The sequence below is a fragment of the Hemitrygon akajei genome, chromosome 12, assembly GCF_048418815.1.
Source record: "Hemitrygon akajei chromosome 12, sHemAka1.3, whole genome shotgun sequence".
In the NCBI taxonomy this organism is placed as follows: domain Eukaryota; kingdom Metazoa; phylum Chordata; class Chondrichthyes; order Myliobatiformes; family Dasyatidae; genus Hemitrygon; species Hemitrygon akajei.
In genome coordinates, this window is record NC_133135.1 from 65007789 (window position 1) to 65027746 (window position 19958).

General features: G+C 42.4%; 1 protein-coding gene across 3 annotated transcripts in view; it reads right to left on the reverse strand.

Annotated features, from left to right (window-relative positions):
• Nucleotides 1-1106: 1106 nt before the first annotated feature.
• rnf2 (ring finger protein 2) overlaps nucleotides 1107-19958 on the reverse strand; it is a 54157-nt gene continuing 35305 nt past the window's right edge. For 2 of the 3 annotated variants that reach the window (XM_073063305.1, XM_073063307.1), the window contains 6 exons: nucleotides 18308-18523; nucleotides 13080-13358; nucleotides 9499-9555; nucleotides 6318-6489; nucleotides 2366-2437; nucleotides 1107-2239 (listed from right to left, as the gene is read on the reverse strand). In XM_073063305.1, coding sequence (XP_072919406.1) covers nucleotides 2138-2239; nucleotides 2366-2437; nucleotides 6318-6489; nucleotides 9499-9555; nucleotides 13080-13358; nucleotides 18308-18523 — 898 coding nt within the window. In that variant the 3' untranslated portion in view covers nucleotides 1107-2137. The remainder of the gene's footprint in view (nucleotides 2240-2365; nucleotides 2438-6317; nucleotides 6490-9498; nucleotides 9556-13079; nucleotides 13359-18307; nucleotides 18524-19958) is intronic. The other variant, XM_073063306.1, reaches the window with a different exon arrangement.

A 19958-nucleotide genomic window follows, 5' to 3' on the forward strand; every position in this document is an offset into this window, starting at 1 on the left:
TTTGGGGGTGGGGGTGGAGGCTCTTCATTATCATCTCCTTGTAGCTCGAGAACCAGTACCCTTGCATCCGCCAGTGCTATAGTTATGTTACAGATGATCTCAGTGTCCGTCAGGTGCTCACATGTTGGGCAGTAGTCCGCAGAGTACCACCGGTGTAGCTCTTCTTTGTTCCATTCAGACAGCTTCTCTGCCTCACGCACATCTTCCTCTGTGAAGCCGTACAAATCTGGCTCGTCATCATCTTCCGTGGTGGATTGGTGTGATGAAAAGACTCTTCTCCCAGCATTCCTCTACACATGACGAGCTGACGGCTGCCCAGGCCTTCCCACCTAAGTGGCAAATTCCTTCATGTTCAGGCTTTCCAGATAGGCTTCCGTTGTTGAGTCGTATACAATTCTACGAATTAATTCCTGCCTGTAATTCTGCTTGAACATGGAGAAGATCCCCTAATCTAGGGGCCGGATCTTGGATGTAGTGTTCTTGGGGAGGTAAGAAATTTGGATCTTTTGGTCACGGCTTATGAGGTTGGCAGCTGGCGGATGAGAGGGACAGTTGCCAAGCTAAAGAAGAGCTTTGGGTTCTCGCTTTTGCTTACGCAAATGAGCGCGGACGGCAGAGACAGAAGTTTTGTGAAACCAATCTTCAAATATGGCACTTGTCATCCAAGCATTGCTACTGTGCATGTACTCGAACGGTAATGTTAGGAGAAGACAGGTGAGGGAGGGATGAAGCCAAGAGCTGGGAAGTTGATTGGCAAAAGGGATACAAGGCTGGAGAAGGAGGAGTATGGATTGACATGGACATGGAGTCCAATGACTCATCGTGTTATATCCGCATTCACGTAAAATCGAGGTTTCGCACTACCAAAATTTAGCAGCTGTTTGCCACTACTGATACTAGTTTTTAAATTTCAGTTTATTTAATTAAATTCCCCAAGTACCACAAGGGAATATGAATCATCGTCTTTTGGCTCACCAACACAAACAAAAACCTTGCTTATTGAGCACTGTTGTAAATCAAATCCTGAACTCCTTGATTAATCAACCAGACAATGTATGAATGAGGTGCCAACAATTGTTTGTATTCTCTAATAAATGCCAAAACTATTATTCAAGAAACAATTATTTAATTTCATTTTTTAAGTGTACAAATAATTAGTAGATGCCCAGATACAGCATAGTTTCACGGTATAACTACCAGAACTTGATTGACAACATAAATACTCATTTTACATTTCACATGAAAAACTGATTTTTTAAAAATCAAAAGACACTGAAAATATATTTATCTGTGTTTGCAATGCACTGGTGTCCTGTAGTACTTCAGCTTGAAATAGTAGAAGTTTGTTTGAAAACATAGCTTTGCAATGTTAAAAAGGACACTTGCCTTCAAAGAAAATAATAATTTAGTTTTCCTCCCACTAACGTTGTGGGTTAATACACTGCATAGAATGGCCTCAGATTCAATCCCCAGAACATGATTATTCCAACTGGAACACAGCTCAAGCCACAACAGTTAGCTTAGTACCCTCAGGTATCAGAGAAATCAACAGTATTCATATCTTTGATTGCTCTGCAGGGGCTCCTACTAGAAGTGGCAGAAGCCAAAGATTGAACTTGGCTGTGATATTCGCTTCACCTTCCATTGTCAGAAGTGAAGGAATTAAATTGAAGGAATACAGTGGTGCTATGGTGCCAATACAGAGTATGCAGAGCCAACTGGGAGATACATGAACAGAAGAAAATAATTTCACAACAAAATCTTATTGTAAAAATTAGGACTTTTACAATAAATCTGCAAATTTGTTAGTGACAAAGAAAATTGATCCCTTGTACTGTTATGTATTCCATAAACCAAGAAACAGAAATGCAGCACGCTACAAACTTCTACTTCCTGGATTCAAGTTGGTATCCACAATATCACGACAAGGTAAAAGAACCCTTTGGGAAACTGTCCTCTTGCCCATGATGATTCAGTTGTGAATTTGCATGTCACAGATCTGTATATCTGAACACGTGACAGGCTTTTATTCAACAGAACATCTCTTGATAGCGGTTGCTGTTGCATGGAAGACAAACAAGTCACTACCATCAAAAGCACCATTTCCATTTATCTGACATGGACCTCATGCTATCATCTACTTGTGTTCCTTGGTTGGTGCATAATACAGTTCCATTGGCTTGTTGACCTTCCAGTATTTCTCACTAACAAGCTCGAGAGAGAAGGAGCCATTCAGGAGCTGGAAGAAATGTGACAAAAGTTATTTTCATCAATTTTTCCAAAGGACTATAATCATGACTAGTGACAATCTCAATGGTAATTACCTCAGATCCTTTGTCAAACAAATACATCTGGTTATGTTTACCTTTTGATCCTTTCTTGTTCCAAAGAAAATCTTTTTTTCTGATCCCATTGCAGAGTTTTGTAAGATCCAATTCTGGAACAGTGATTTAGACATGTACCCAGAGATCGGCATCATCACCAAGACACTTTTGGACAACAAAAGTTAACACATTCTTCCCATGACCATGTAGGTTTCCTCCAGGTGCTCCAGTTTTCCCCCAAATACAGTTAGAATTAGTGAGTTGTGATTATGTTATGTTGGGGCTGGAAAAGTGGTGAAGCTTGCAGGCTGTCCCCCAGCACAATGCCTGGACTGTGCTGGTCATTGACACAAAGCATGCATTTCACTGTATGTTTTGATGTTTCAGTGTCCATGTGACAAATAAAGCTAATTGTCATCTTACCTTTACTGCAATATACACTAGAAATCATCATCAACTGGTGTCTTGCACAAATGCTTACTAAACTAATAAACCAAGAGGTGATGACGACGATGAACCCAAAGTCATTTCCTTTTCTCAGTTCCTGTCTCTGCCACGCCTGTTTCCAAGACAAAGCTTTCCTTTTCAGAACATCCGAGATGTCTTCCTCCTTCAAAGGACGGGGCTTCGCTTCCTCTATCGATTATGATGCCCTCACCCGCATCTCTTTCATTTTCTGGACACCACCCTCACCCCACCTTCCCACCACCTTAACAGGGATAGAGTTCCTCTTGTCCTTACCTACCACCCCATAAACTTATGAATCCTGCACATTCTCTGCAATTTCTGCCATCTTCAACAGGACCCTACCACCAAACACATCTTTGCCTCTTCCCCACTTTCTGTATTCATCCCTCCCCACTAATCTCTCTTTTGGCACTTATCCATGCAAGTGGAAGTACGCCTGCTTATTCACTTCCTCCGTCAGCACCACTTAGGGCCCCAGTCCTTCTGGGTGAGGCAACACTTCTCCCATGTCAAGGTTGGGGTCATCTACAGTATCTGGTGCTCCTGGTGGGCCCTCCTCTAACCGGTGAGAACCTAAGCAGAATGAAGAATCGTTCTGTCAAGCACATTTGCACCGTCTGCACTAAACACGATTTCTCAGTGACCAACCATTTTAATTCTACTGCCCATTCCCATTCCAACATGTTGGTCCCTGGCCTTCTCCGTTGCCATGATGAGGCAGAACATCTTATTCCATCTGGATTGCCTCCAACCTGATGGCATGAACATTGATTTCTCAAAATTTTGGTAATTTCTCCACCCCCCCCACCCCCATTTTCTATTCCAGCTTTCCTCCTGCTCCTTCTTTTCTCCTCACCTCCCTTTGATGTCCCTCCTCCTTTCCCCTATGGTTCATTCTCCTCTCCTATCAGATATGATCCTCCTTTAGCCCTTTACCTTTTCCACCCATCACCTCCCAGCTTGTACTCATTCCCCTCCCCCCCCCCCAACTTCTTATTCTGGCTTCTCCCCCATCCCTTTCCAGTCCTGAAGGGTCTCAGACCGAAACATTAACTCTGTACTCTTTTCCATAAATGCTGTCTGACGTGCTGAGTTCCTCCAGCATTTTGTGTGTGTTGCTCTGGATTTCCAGCATCTGCAGATTCTCTCGTGTACACTTATTCAGATTCTACATTTGTAGTGTTAAGAGGCCTCAGTGCAACCATGTGTATTAAATAACCAGTATGGGCTCACTAATGCTTTTTTTTTGCTTCAGACAATCCCATGCCTTGGTTTTGGTAGCCATTAATTATGTCCCATTGTACAGATCTTGAAAACTTAATCTTAAATGACTTTATAACCCAACCTGAATTTCTTTCTTAAATATTTTTTCTTTCTTGAAGTGAATGGCAATAAGTTACCATATTCTATTGCTAGGATACAAATTCCCAGTCTTAAACTACAGTTTAACAATTAGTGTCTTTCCTATCTCCTCTCCTACATTCAAGCTGACATGACACTTTACCATACGCTTCCAACAATGATCTCTGGTTGCAGTGCTTCCTCTGACCTCCAAGAATCCCCTTACAGGCTTACTTCCAATTTCTGCTATGAAAAGCAAGGCAAAACATTCAAGAAAGTGGTCGACCTTATAATGTGGCTTTAAATTTTTGATCGACACTTACTGTTACAGTACAGCTCAAATACCTATAAAAATGAAGAAACTACAGCTGGTGGGGGTAGAAAAGTAAATCCCAGCTACTTGATTTGTCAGCCAGGACACCATCAGTTAGCTGTTATAAAACAGGCATTCAGTGGATGTGTCACTGTTCAAAGAAATTAGTTCCATGATATGTTACCATCAGGGTAACTGGGCCTTCTTAGCTATGACTATAAGGAATTTCTGATATTAGCTTGCAATTCTCCATTCTCATCTCAGTTAAAGCAATATTTCCATGTTTTCTCTGGCAGGTTTATGTCAAAGCCCAAACCACCTTTATTAGACTTAAGATAATGGCATATGGCTAAACTTTTGACCCAGCAATAAAGTTTCAATTTTTACTAACCTGTTCCAACTTCCACATCCACTTAAGGTTTTGCCTAGCAGTAAGTATCCTTGGCATGATTCATAATTGGGATTAGCATTGTTTCCCACATTGGATTTATGAAAAAAAAACCTTTTTATTTTAACTCCTAAATTATCTGGCGGTACATTCTTTCCCTCTCTGCCTATGAGATTGTAAACGCATGTCTACTCACTGGAAGTCTGGGATTCTCCAATGTCATATCTGTCACACTGCTTTCACCCTCCTTTCAGAATGTTTCTGTTCACCTTCTCTCCCGCCTTCATCCTAGTTCCAATCACCAATATGTAATTTTAATATCTATGTTCACTTTCAAACCCTGCAGCTTCTAAACTTCTCACACCCATTTCTAACAGCAAGATCTCCCCCGGCCATGCATTCCTGTATCCTTCCAGCTCACAGTCATAAGACATAAAAGATGACCTTTGGCTGACGATGTCCGTGTTGACCATTGTTCCTGGAATACAGTACCAGCCTATTTCTCATTCTCCACTCCATGAGCTCCACCCCTCGCACTCCACCAACAAAGCTCCCCAAAAGATCTGTTATGTCTTCTTCTAGTTAAGCCAGGTTTTCAGCTTCTCCCTGTACTTCTCCAAGAGGTGCAAGGTGGTTTAGAAATCAAGTGGAATGAAGTTAACGTTAACTATTATTTAGGAAATGCCCAACAGTGCACTTGTTCTCAGACTACAGGGGATAAGGAAATGACTGCACTGCCATGTTTTTTCAAGCACTGTACAACAAAGGATAGAAAACCTCAAGCCAAATTAGAAATGGTGATAGGTACGTATTGCCTTACTCCTTCTCACCTGCTCCCCTCTCCAACCCTTCTACAACAGGGTACTATCACTGACACATTCTAAATGGAAATATCTTAAGAGCTGGAAGTTGCACAGAACAACAACTTATTTTTCAGGCCTCAAGTTCATCAGCAATTATTCCCATTGTGATGCCAGTTAATGGAATTGTAACTGTCAGGTGTTATTTGAAAGTTTATCTTTTCTTGTGAAGTAGAGTCAAGCATATGAAATTTCAATCATCCATCTGTGATATTGGCTCAGTGCATTTGTTTCATGCATGTCTTCCCGTAATGAACTCCACAACCCCCATATTCTTTTGCCTATGCTCCCCATCTGCACACGTTCACCCCTTGCCCAGGTAACCCTGTTTGTCCCTCAACCACACGAATTTAACTTGATCAGAAATATCCTGCCCTCCCTGCTGCCCCACAAGGCTCTTTACTCTCCTTCCCAGTTCTGACAAAGGGTCTTTCACCCAAAACATTACCTGTTTCCTCTTCCCACAGATGGAGCCTGACCTGCTAAGTATTTCCAGCATTTTCTGTTTTTATCCTTCCAATGACAGCAAACTCTCCCCAGATTTTATAATAATAATGAGATTTTCCACTGATCTGAAATAAACTACAGGTGACCCACTCTTGAAAAGTGGGTCAGATACTTACAGTGAACTGACCATTCACCGTTGCAATGTATATGGTGTATTGCTTCTCACTGACAGTCTCCACATTCATTGGATTCGCCTCTTCATTTTTCCTGAGCTCTTCCAAGGCTAATCTCATTGCCAGATACTTGGACAGGTGGTCAACTGTAGCATTTCCTGTTGTTTTTATGTACCTTTTTAAACCAAACAAACAAAAAACACAAATAGGAGAAATGAAAAGTGCACCCTCACTACCTCAAATTCCAAATGTTAGTTATGAAAGCTAACTGTAACACTAGCTCCACTACCTTACATTTCAACCAGAGTCCCTAGTTTCACCAACACTGAGGGAAGGTGACGATCTGATGCATGACAGCTGTGGCAGGGTTTGCAGGCATTACTTCCTACAAGGCAAAAACTGACAGCATAAATGGCTGCAATACTTAACTCCCTGATAAGCTCAACACCTTTTATGTGCGGTTTGAAAGGGAGAGTAAAACTACAACTGTGCAAATCTCCATAGCACCTGGTGATCGTGTGATCTTAGCCTCACAGGCCAACGTCAGAACTTCCCCCAAGAGGGTGAACCCTTGCAAGTCCTCAGGCTCCGATGGTGTACCCGGCAGGTACTAAGAAACCTGAGCAGAGTGAGCTGCCTCAATGACTATCACCTACCAACACTCACGTCTACTGTCATGGAAGTGCTTTGCGAGGTTCATTATGGCTAGAATTAACTCCTACAGCAGGGACCTGAACCCACTGCAATTTGCCTACCACCACAACAGGTCCACAGCGTACGCAATCTCCCTTACTCTCCACTCAGCCTTGGACCACCTAGACAACAGCAATACCTACATCGGACTACTGTCCACTGATTACAGCTCCACACCCGTCAGCCCCTCAGTGTTAATCAACAACCTTCAAATGTTGAAATGTTCAAATGTTCAAGCTTCCGATGTTGGCAAAATCTCAGATGGTGACAGGAGTGAGAGAGATCAGCTGATTGAGTGGTGTCACAACGACAACATTGCACTCAACATCAGCAAGAACAAGGAACTGATTGTGGACTTCAGGAAGGGGAAGTCAGGAGAACACACCAGTCCTCATTGAGGGGTCAACCATTGGAAAGGGTGAGCAACAAGTTACTGGACACAATCATCTCACAGGATTTAATCGGGGCCTAACACATTGATGCAATGATGAAGGAGTGGCACAAACAGCTACACTTCATTAGGAGGTCAAAGAGACTTGTGTTACCAAAGACTAGCAAATTCTTACATGTACTCTGGACAGCATTCTAACTGGCTGTAACACTACCTGATTTGATCCAATGCAAGAGGCTGCAAAGGGTTGTAGACTCAGCATTAAGGGCACAAACCTCCCCACTGTCGACAACATCTTTAAAAGGTGCCGTCTAGGAAGGCAGCATCCATCATTAACGGCCCTTACCATCTAGGACACGTCCTCTTCTCATTACAACCATCAAGGAGGTGGTACAGTAGCCTGAAGACCCACACTGTACGTTTAGGAGGAGCTTCTTCCCTCCACCATCGGATTTCTGAATGTTTCATGAACCCAAGAACATTGCCTCACTTATTTTGCCCTATTTATTTTTTTTATTGCAAGTTACAGTAACTTTTTTATGTCTTGCACTGTACCACTGCCAAACAGCAAAGTTCATGACATGTACACTCAGTGGCCACCTTATTAAGTTCAGGAGATATCAGACTCAGAATCAAGTTTAACATCACCAGCATGTTGTGAAATTTGTTGTTATGTGGCAGCAGTACATTGCAATGCATATTAATAAAAACTGAATTAAAGTAAATAAATTTAAAAAGTTAAATAAATAGTGCAAAAAGAGAAAAAATAAGTAATGAGGTAGTGTTCTTGGGCCCAATGTCCATGCAGAAATCTGATGGCAGCATCACTGAGTGTTCAATGACTGAATCATTGAGTGCGTGTCTTCAGGCTCCTGTATCTCCTCCCTGATGGCAGCAATGAGAAGAGGGCATGTCCTGGATAATGGGGTCCTTATTGATGGATGCCATCTATTTGAGGTATTATTCCTTGAAGATGTCCTGGGTGCTGGGGAAGCTAGTACCCAGCTGACCGAGTTCACAACTTTCTGCAGCTTATTTCGATCCTGTGCAGTGCCCCACCCCTAAACACCAAACGGTGATGCAGCCAGTTAAAATGCTCTCTGCGATACATCTGTAGAAATTTGCAAGCGTCTTTGATGACATACCAGATCTCCTCAAACTCCTAATGATAAAAGCCGCTGTCGTGCCTTCTTTGTAACCTGTGATACCTAATAAAGTGGCCACTGAGTGTATCAGTCATTAATAAACCTGGTTCTGATTGGCTGTGGCCATCGCTGGTCAAACATGACCTTAAAAATAGTGTAACAACTTTGTAAGTAGAAACACAAGCTATGCTTAGGGCACTGAAGAATTATGACTACTGCAATGCAGTTTGTGTCATAATTGTACTGAGCAGGGTTGCTGAAATGCTAATTCTAATACAGATCAAATTCACAGGGAGCTCTTCTGTGTGAACCAAATGACAACCAGGTATGGTACCGAATACTAGTGACAAAGAGGTTTATTCCCTGGTCTCAGATACGTAGGGCAAGGACAAGAATGGTTTCAGCTGTCGTTCCCCACCTAAAAACTCAATTTTAGACTCTGACACTGACAACTTGGTTGGACTCAGTATTAGCAAACCAGGGTGCCAGAAAAACCTAGGCCTGATACTACTCCAAAACTCAAACTGGAAGCCTGAGAAATGGATTTTTTCTGGCCCTAATCGAGTTTGATCGGAGAAATTGAGTCAAAGCTGTTATTACTTTCTTTGATGGAAGCAACTAATACATGTTATAGGAATGAGAAGCACTGGGAACAGCTAGCACTAAATCAGATCGGCCATGATCTTACAGAATGTCAGAACAGATTCCTGCTTCCTTACGTGTTTGAATGGTATAATTCCTGAGATGCAAACTCATCGGTCACACATAAACAATCTCAGTCTATCAGTAATCATCCAGCCCCGCATGAAACTGGCCACATGCTCAGAGTACCGATTATCACAATTTGCAAATAGGCAGAAAACAGAGTGAGCGTAATTGGAGTGGGTTAGCCAGGTCTCCGTAGTTCGCAGTCTTTACTAGTGCATGGTGAAATTAGTCTGGTGAAACTGCTTACCGTTTTCTTGACACCGGTGTACGGCCCACAATCCTCTGAACACCAACCGTGACCTGCCTTGGTTAAAGCAGAAAACCATTTAGAGACATAGTAAATGATGGTTCATAACTGTTTGTATACTATTTGTATTCACGATTGCTTCTGCTAAATAGAAATATCGGCATCATGAAACACTCAGAATGCAGTATCACCATCTTCTGGCACAGTTCCATCTCTTTCAAAACTTTGATAAGCTTGTCTGCAATACTGCACTTTTCATTTCTCTACTAATTCAAGTTTTCTTCCAATTTCTATTTCCTGTGATCACTGACCCAACTGGAGGAAGATACCGCCCTAGTAACAGCTGCAGAATTAGACTGTCCTGCATCTCAAGGGATGGTAGAAAAAATGATCATCATACTACCAAAGGCAAGTCTCAAACTTAACCACAGATGTCACTTCCAGTGATAGTTAGCAAGAGAGGAAACCATGTCCTTGCCTCAGAAAAACCCAAACTTATTGTCTCAGCCTTTCCCTGGCTGGAATATTAAAAACAAATAAAGCAGAGGTCAACACAAGGGCATCTTGTCTTGAAGTAGACGTAACACATCAGTTTTAAGAAGATTATGAGGATCACCCAGAGTTGCAGGAAATTAATTCGGAGGAACAAGTTCAGATTCTACCCTGTTTGTAAAAAGTTTCAGCAATTAAAATAAAAGGTTAGTGTTAGCCAATCCCATGTGGTTAATTAACATCCTTTAAATCAGTTAAGATTGGCAGATCTCATTTCTTAGCTTTACATTTGAATCTAGTTGACCCTGGACTGCCTCCTCGTTTTAAAGGAAATTTAGGATGTACAACAAATGCTGACATTGACAGCAATGGCCACATCCCATAAACAAATAAATAAGTAAAATTGTTCACAGCCTCTCCGCATATGAATTTTAACACTTAAAGTTTATCTATTTAGATAAAAAAGTCTCTGCATGTCCATAAATTTTAAATCTGTGAATTCCCAATGACTATTATTCCACATTAGAACTCTTAAAAATCACTCTCAACTTCATCTTGTTGCCCAAATTCACCATTCCGCTTGGGTTACTCTGCAAACTGTAGATAAATATTTTAAGTTTTTTCATATTTAACTTATTTTTAAAACTGCAACTGTTTTTGCAGTGGACAACAAACCTCCAGTAACAGTATTTCAGAATATCAGTGTTCCTTTTTCCAAAAGTGACCAACCACATATGTACTTCTAGAAATTTGTCTTCAATGTCATGTTGTTTCTTTTTTTTCAAATATCGGAATCAGCACCCTGGAGATTGCACACCTGGAGGCTGCCTTCATCGTCGTCGCTGATTAAAGTCTCTCCGAAGTTTTGTTAACACATCCAGGTGAGCACACGAGGAGAGGGCATACTTGACCACTGCTACTCTCTCTTTCACAGTACTTACAAAGCTCTCCTTCACCCGCCGCTTGAGAAGTTGGATCACTCTTCCGAGGTGAGGCTGCTGCCGATGTACAGGCAGAAGTTGAAACAAGAGGCGGCCATAGTTAAAACCGTCCACTATTGGTCCGACTAATCGGCCTCTATGCTACAGGACTGGAATGTCTTCCACGATGAGGATGTTTCCAAGTTCACAGATGGGGTCACGAGTTTCATCCACAAGTGTATGGAGGATGTTGTTCCCCTGTAATCAGTCAGGGTCTACCCAAACCAGAAACCCTGAATCAACAGTTCCGTGCGAGCAGCACTTACTGCGCGACACAGAGCTTACGCTGCCAGTAACCAACAGGAGCTCGAGAAATGTGGTTACGATCTGTGCAAAGTCATCAAGGTAGCAAAATGACAATACAGGGACATGATCCAGACCCAACTCTCCACCAACATACGCAGCTTATGGCAAGGTCTGCAGAGCATTGCTAAACGCAGCGGAGTTTCCAACATCGATGCCTCTCTCCCAGATGAGCTAAATATTTTATTTACGCTCCATTCAATGTTGCTAACACCAAGCCCCTGAGGAAACCTACAGCTGATGTGACCTGCACCTTGTCCATCTCTGAGGCTGAAGTACGCAGGTGATTCCAATGAGCGGACAATCGCAAAGCTGTGGGACCGGACAGCATCCCAGGGCGGGTACTCGGTGTGCATGGCACAACTGGCAGGTGTGTTTACAGACATTTTTAGATCTATCCCTCTCCCAGCGTAGAGTTCCCTCCTGCTTCAAAACATCCACCATCGTCCCTGCAGCTAAAGAGACCAAGGTAACATGTCTGAACAACTGCCGTCCTGTCACACTCACCTCAATAATAAGCAAATGTTTTGAGAGGCTGGTCAAGGACTACATCTGCAGCATGCTGCCACCCACACTGGACCTCCTACAATTCACCTACCAACACAAACGATCGACAGATGACACAATAGCCATAGCTCTACACACCGTCCTGACACATCTGGAGAAGGATGTTTATGTGAGCTTGCTGTTCTTGGACTACAGTTCAGCATTCAACACCATAGTTCCATCCAGGTTCGACAGGAAGTTCAGAGACCTTGGCCTTGACCCTGACTTGTACAGCTGAATCCTGGATTATCTGTCAGATCACCTGTAGGTGGTAAGGGTGGGCTCCATCAGCTCCACCCCTCTGACTCTCAACACAGGAGCCCGTCAGTGCTGTGTCCTAAGCCCCCTCCTTTACTCTCTGTATACCCATGACTGTGTCGCCACTCACAGCTCCAATCTGCTAATTAAATTTGCTGACACTATACTGATTGGTCTAATCTCAAATAATAAGAGGCAGTCTACAGAGAAGAAGTCATCACCCTGACACAGTGGTGTCAAGAAAACAACCTCTCCTTCAAAAACAAAGGAGCTAGTTGCGGACTACAGGAGGAATGCAGACAGGCTAGCCCCTACTGACATCAATGGATCTGGGGTTTAGAGGGTGATCAGCTTTAAGTTTATCGGCATAAACATCACCAAGGATCTCCTGGTCTGTACGTACTGACTGAATGGTGAAAAAGGCACAACAGCACTTCTTTCACCTCAGACGGTTGAAGAAGTTTAGTGTGGGTCCCCAAATCCCAAGAACTTTCTATAGAGGCACAATTGAGAGCATCCTGACTGGCTGCATCACTGCCTGGTATAGGAACTGTACCTCCCTTAGTCACAGGACTCTGCAGAGAGTGGTGCGGACAGCCCAGCACATCTATAGATGTGAACTTCCCATTATTCAGGACATTTACAAAGACAGGTGTGTAAAAAGGGCCCAAAGTATCATTGGGGACCTGAGTCACCCCAACCACAATCTATTCCAGCTGCTACCATCTGGGAAACGGTACTGCAGCATAAAAGCCAGGACCAACAGGCTCCAGGACAGCTTCTTCCACCAGGCCATCAGACTGATTAACTCATGCTGACACAACTGTATTTCTAGGTTATACTGGCTATCTTGTTGTGCATATTATTTATTGTAAATTACTATAATTGCACATTTAAACGGAGACGTAACGTAAAGATTTTTGCCCCTCATGTATATAAAGGATGTCAGTTATGAAGTCAATTCAATCCAATGAAATGCAACAATCCCTTTTATATACATACCTGGTCTGTGCTGTTTCATCTTTCTCCATCAGCGTAGGATGAGGCCTGAAGACCAGTTCGATTTCATTAGTTCCATCAGTCACCGGATCAGGATCCCCCGTTCCATTCTCATTCGTGGTGTCAAGATCAGGACCTGAATCATCTGAAGTTTTTGCACGTTTCTGACTAGGTCCAGCCTCCTGGTTACTATGAGTGGAGGCATTACTGCAGTGTGAACTGTCCCCGTTATCTTCTGCCCCACTGCCGTTCTCAGCCTGGTGCTTTCTTACCCTCTGCGCTCTGTACCAGACAGACAAAAATTTTGCACACTGGTATTGAAGTGGGTACTCACCAAGAACACAGGGGCAAACATCTTTGATTCACTTAGATTACTTCATTACAGAGTGCAAAATAATTCAAGTAGTTCTGTTGTTCTTCTGATGGTTTAATTTACAGAATAATCATTACTCTTTTCAAAGACAGATTGAAATTTTAACCATTCATATAAACTGTTGACAAACCAAAGCTAGAGGGATTGTAAGCCACATGGTTACTTCTGCAAAGCTGATGCGTTTTTAATGCAATGATGCTCAGGCACACAGGTCTGTAAAACTGGACATTATTCTTACTCACAAAAGCAATTCAATGGGTTTCAAAACTCTAAAGAAAAAGGCATATGCCCTGAGAGGGACTGACTGTCTTCACACTCTTAGGCAAGTATGAAAATAACATGACATTTGAATTGACAATCCATTTCAATAAAGTTATCTAACTTCACTGTACTCACAAGTTAATCTAGAACAGAAATCATTTTATATGACAAAAGAGCTAATTACTAAAATAATACAATGCACATGACTTAGACTTGACCGAGTCAAAGGTTTGCACTTCTGGCCATTAGTACAAGAATCTTTCAACAGGTATTCAAGGACAAGCCCTCTATAAACAAATGCTGCATTATCAGTGTGCCATCCATTAATAAAGTTGATGCTATTTGATGATTTTTTTGAGTAAATAACATGGAGGGGATTTTACTTTTGAGATACAGAGCAGAATAGGCCCTTCAAACTGAGTCACGCAGCAATCCCCGATTTAATCTTAGTCTAAGAGCAGGATAATTTACGATGACCAATTAACCTACCGACTGATAGGTCTTTGGATGGTGGGAGGAAACTGGAGCACCCAGAGGAAACCAACGCGGTCACAGGGAGAATGTACAAACTCCTTAAAGGCAGCGGCAGGAACTGAATCTAGGTACTATAAAGCATTGCGCTAATCACTACGCTATCATGCTGCAAACATGTAATATAGTCTTTTTGGTAAGGTGTTTGGCAAGGTCCTGCATGGAGATGAATAAAAAAGAGCCCATGGACAAAGAATGGGTGACACAGTAATGCAACGGTTCGCATGACACTATTAAGAGTTCAGAGTTCAATTCAGGTGCTGTTCTGTAAGGAATCTCTGTAGGTCCTCCCTGTGGAATGTGTGGGTTTTCTCCCGGTCCTCCAGTTTCCTCCCACAGTCCAAATTCGTACCGGGTAGGTTAACTGGTCACTGTAAATTGTCTCGTGTTTAGGTTAGGATTAAATCAGGGTCGTTGGCGGGTGGCATGGCTTGAAGGGCAGGGAGAGCCTACTCCGCACTGTATCACTAAATAAATAAAAGAAATAAACATGTACCACTGAATCCAGCACAGAGTTACTCAGCAAACAGTCTCCTATGTCGCAAGCTCCAATGATTACATTTGAAAGCAAGGCCAATCAACCCTCACCCTTACCTAAACTCATCTGGTGCACTGACCTGTACTTAGGCCTTAACCAACAGCTCCAAACCACACTAGTGCATCATTTAATTTATCAACAGAAATAGTTTTCTGTACGCAAGTTGGTGATTGGCAAAATTAGAAAGTATTTTGATGATATACAGGTAGTATACTGAAATTATGAAATGCTTGACATCAGTTTTAATTTACTGTTTCCAGCTTGCTAATCAATTTCAACTTGCTGTAAACTCACAAGCTTCGTTGTTCGTGCTCCGATTTAAAGCTCCTCCCCTCCATTCCCTTCCCATCCCTCAGATGTCACTTAATTCTTTGATGCATGATTCTGTTCTGCCATAAGAACAAAAGAAACAGGAGAGGAGTAGGCCATCTGGCCCGTCGAGCCTGCTCCGCCATTCAATAAGATCATGGCTGATCTGACCATGGACTCATCTCTACCCACCTGCCTTTTCCCCTTAACCCTTAATTCCCCGTCACTTTTTACTGCGTTATTTAACCATCATCACTTCAGCTTCCAACATTGCTAGTGCCTAAAGCTGCACGTAGGAAATCAGCAGGCTGTAAATCCAAGTCTTCTTGTAAGCATTCTCCTACAAGTACGGTACTGGTTCAATGTTCTCCTTTCCTAGATTGTTTAAGAGAAGGGATATTATTGACTAATTTCCATGTGGCATACGTCAAAGCAGCGACAGGGTATTGCCAAAGAATTTGATCATTGATCAGAAGAGGCAAAAATGAAATCAGGATATTATTCAAAATATAAAAATGGAGCTCTTCTTCTCTCCTGCAGAAAATTATTCAACAGCAATTACCTTTTACGTTAACAAAAAGAAAACAGTGGTGAAAGACTCACAAAAGGCACTATTTGTCCATTTACAAATATAAAATTGCTGCAGCTTTAAGCAGCATAATATGGAAACTTAAGTCTTTGTTTCTAATACGACACTGTCGGAAGGCCCGATAACTCTGAAATGTCAGTTTTCTAAATGAAGGGAGCTTAGGGAAAACAAATCAGAAATAATCTTTACCATAAACCAAATAGTTGCCTCATGGGGCAAGTTCTTTTTATTGCAATTTAGATGGTGTGTAATCTTTTACTAACTTTTCATTTAATCCAGGTCAATCAATCCTGTTTTGCAATTAACTCATTTGATGGACGTTAGGGACTGAGCACAGACGGCTGGTGCTTTCAATTCCTGGCAACAATATTGCAGTGGCATTGGTCACTAGGCAAGTTTGTCAGGTTTAGCTTCTGACAACACAATTTTCCTACAGTTTCCAAAAAAAAATACAGCCAGTGTGATTGTTGCAGAGGATTTCTTGCTGATGGGTATTAAATAACTCAAAGCATTCTCATTTATAAATGCTGCTCAATATTGACTTAAGTACATCTTCTATTGTGTGGAGAAACAATGAGTCCAATTGAAACAGTGTAGGAATTAACCAGGCTATTAATATTAATTATGACTTAGTTGTAATAAGTAACTGAACACCAAAGCTATATTGAAAACTGCAAATTTAGAGAAATTAACATTTCATTTCAGTTGTTGAATACTTAGGACGTTTTTTAAATAAGGGCTCACCTTTGGAATCCAAACTTAAGCAGTTAAGGTATATGACTATTTGAGTAAAAGCAAGTAAACGATAAATCATTTCTGGGAGAGAAGATTTAGATTATATAGCCTTTGATTGTGTTTTGAAAATCAAGACCATACCTGATCTGCAACTCTATTGGCTATTGGGACTGTATTGGTGTCCTTCCTGTTTACCCTGTATACCTCGACTTTAGATACAACACTGAGTCATGTCATCTGCAGAAGTTCTCTGATGACTCAGCAATAGTTGGGTGTATAAAGGGAAGATGGGAAGATGAGTATAGGCCCCTGGTGGAGGACTTTGTCGAATGGTGCAAGCTGAATCATCTGCAGCTCAACATCAGTAAGACAAAGGAGATGGTGATGGACAACAGCAACTCAAATAACCACGTTACAAAAGTGGTGTGCAGAAGAGCATCTGAATGCACAACTCATCAAACCTTGCAGTTGATGAGCTACAGCAGCCAAAGACCAGGAACATACCTCAGTGAGCACTTGATAAGGTACAGGAGGTACAAATAAAGTGACCAATGGGCGGATATGCTTGCTGGCGTCAGTAGTAACTTTGTATTGCAATTCACTGTTCACTCAATTTTCCTTTTCTTCATACCGCTTTTGTAAAAAAATTAATTTGATTGTTTAAATATGCTCCTACAGGCAAACATTGTGCTCATTAATATATTTGCCTTTTAGTCTGATTTAATTATAAAGTTTGAGAGAAGATTCATTTGTCTCATGGTCACCGTTTTCTTGATGTCCTTTTAACTCCACTCCCTACCTCATTGTTTCTTTGCTCCTGCTCTCCACAAGTTCTCAGTTACTCTATTTCTCCTTTCCAGAATCTATTCGTTTGTACTTTTCTCTATTCTCTGACTCTTGTTGAACATGCCAACTGGAGAATAATTCAAGAAATAAAAATATAATTTGTTCTTTTGCATGTTTTAAGCAGCTCATCAGCGCAAATCCCCAGCTGAATTTGGAAAGCCACAAAACGATTAGGAACAGTAAACACAACCCATATTCTTACCATGCCAATTAAAAGACCATAAGACGTAGGAGTAGAATTAGGCCATTTGGCCCATCGAGTCTTCTCCACCATTCAATCATGGCTGATCCCCTCCCCACCCCTCAGCTCCACTCCCCAGCCTTCTCCCTGAAACTTTTGATGCCATGTCCAATCAATAACCTATTGAGCTCTGCCTTAAATATACCCAGTGACCTGGCCTTCACAGCTGCCTGTGATAGTAAATTCCACAAATTCACCACCCTCTGGCTAAAGAAATTTCTCTGCATCTCTGTTTTAAATGGACACCCCTCTATCCTGAGGCTATGCCCTCTTCACAGACTCCCCACCATGGGAAACATCCTTTCACATCTACTCTGACTAGGCCTTTCGACATTTTAAAGGTTTCAATGAGATCCCCCTCATCTTTCTAAATTCCAGCGAGTACAGATCCAGAGCTATCAAGCATTCCTCGTATGATAACCCTTTCATTCCTGGAATTCCTGTGAACCTCCTCTGAACCCTCTCCAATGCCAGCACACCTTTTCATAGATGAGGAGCCCAGAACTGCTCACAATACTCAAGGTGAGGCCTCACCAAGGCCTTGTAAAGCCTCAGCATCACATCCTCGCTCTCGTATACTAGACCTCATGAAATGAATGCCACCTCTGTGCACTCTCCTCATTTGTTGGGTGGAGGAACGCCGGAGTCAATTTCGCACAGAAACATGCCCACCACCCCGTCTTTCTGGGAGGCGCTGCATCTCCTCCTCTATTAAAATGCATTAGAAACCTGCCACATCTCCTTTCTACAGCTATAAAATCATTGGCAATTGGCTGTTATTTATCAGGTATGGAAGGATCATAATTACCTATTAAGTGCCTGCATTTTGAGTCCTTCTTCAATGCTGTGGCTCAGAGCCTGCTGGTTATGGTGCTTGCTGATACGAGCCAGCACCCTTTCCTGATGGGCCTCATACTCATCTCGACTGGGATAGATTTTGCTGATCAAAGCATCAAAATTTGGATCTGGCCGCAGCGACCTCTTGGAGACCAGTTTTTTCCTGCAGGTCGGGCACTCTTTGTTCCTTATTAAAAAAAAGTTGGAATTATTCAGTATGACTAGATACATTAAAATAAAACATTCAGACTAGAATCATAATTAACAAATACTTTCTCATGCACAGTTGTGGGCAGGGTGTGTCAGGCTCTTAGCATTCAGGGGTAGCTAGATCAGGTGGTGCCGTGGGGCACGGAAAATGGTGACCAGTGAGGCAGTCTGGTGGAACAAAATGAGAAGCTGAAGGGGATGAAATACTGGAAAGATGACAACAAGAAAGCAAGCATCCACAACACAGCAGGTCAAGCAGCATCTTTGGAAGCAGAGAGGACGTGTCGACTTTTCAGGATGAGCTTCTCCAGTGGGACTGGAGGGGGAAAGAGGAAAGATGGCTTGTATATGGAAGTGTGGGGTAGGGGTGGGATGGGCAGGTTAAGGGTTGGTTACCTGAAGTTGGAAAGTTCAATATTCCTTTCCTCCTCTGACTAGACCTCCCAGGTTCTCTCTTTCTTCTCCTTTACCACCCACCTCCATCACTCCCTCACCTGGCTCCATCTGCCCATCACTGCCCTCCCCCACCTCCTGGTTCCACCCATCACCTACCAGCTCCTGTCCCACCTCTCCACTATTTCTCTAAACCAGGAAAGCAGTTCCGATGACGGTAACAAGGGCCTCCGTGAGCTGTTCAGTGAGTGTCAGGGAGGCAAGGGAAGAAGCTGTTGGTATATCTGAGAGTCAAACTGCAGTCTGTAAACAGGAAGGTCAGGGTTCTAAAGGGTCAGTGGGACAGAGTACCCAAGAGGGGAGAAATTAAAGAAAACTTAGCAAGAAGTTACACACAACAGCTTGCATAGGCATTATTTGGCTACAATGCCCTGGAACAGAGTCTGGATGTCCAGAGTTACCCAAGAAATTTTAAAAGGAATTGACAATTCAATTATTTCAATTCACTGGGACCTCTCCAAAGTCAATGAAGTTTAGGAACACCCCAACTAACGTATCTACTACTAATGCAGCCACTGCTTTTTAAGAACAGGGCACATCAGCATTCAGTTCCATTTGTCTGCCTGAGACCTCAGCTTGAATGGCAATAGGTACTTTAAATTCCTCTCTTCCTTCCAGATCTACCACATTATTGGGATGAGTTAGTCTCTCCCATCATGAATAGTTAAAAACTTTTTGTTTGGGGTCTCTGTCAGTTCCTTCACATCCCTGCCACTCCCACTGTCAGTCATCAGTTTTCTATCCCAGCACTAACACAATGTTCCCTCTAATTTGTCAGGACCGATGTGCACAAACATCATACAATGACATGGCACATAATGACGACGATGAGGTGCTGAGGGCAAGATCAGGTGCCATGATCTTACTCAATGGCGAAGCGAGTTCAAGGGCCATATGGTCTATACCTACTCCTCTTTCTACTGTTCTAATAAGGCTCATTGAGTCCACTGCAAACAACT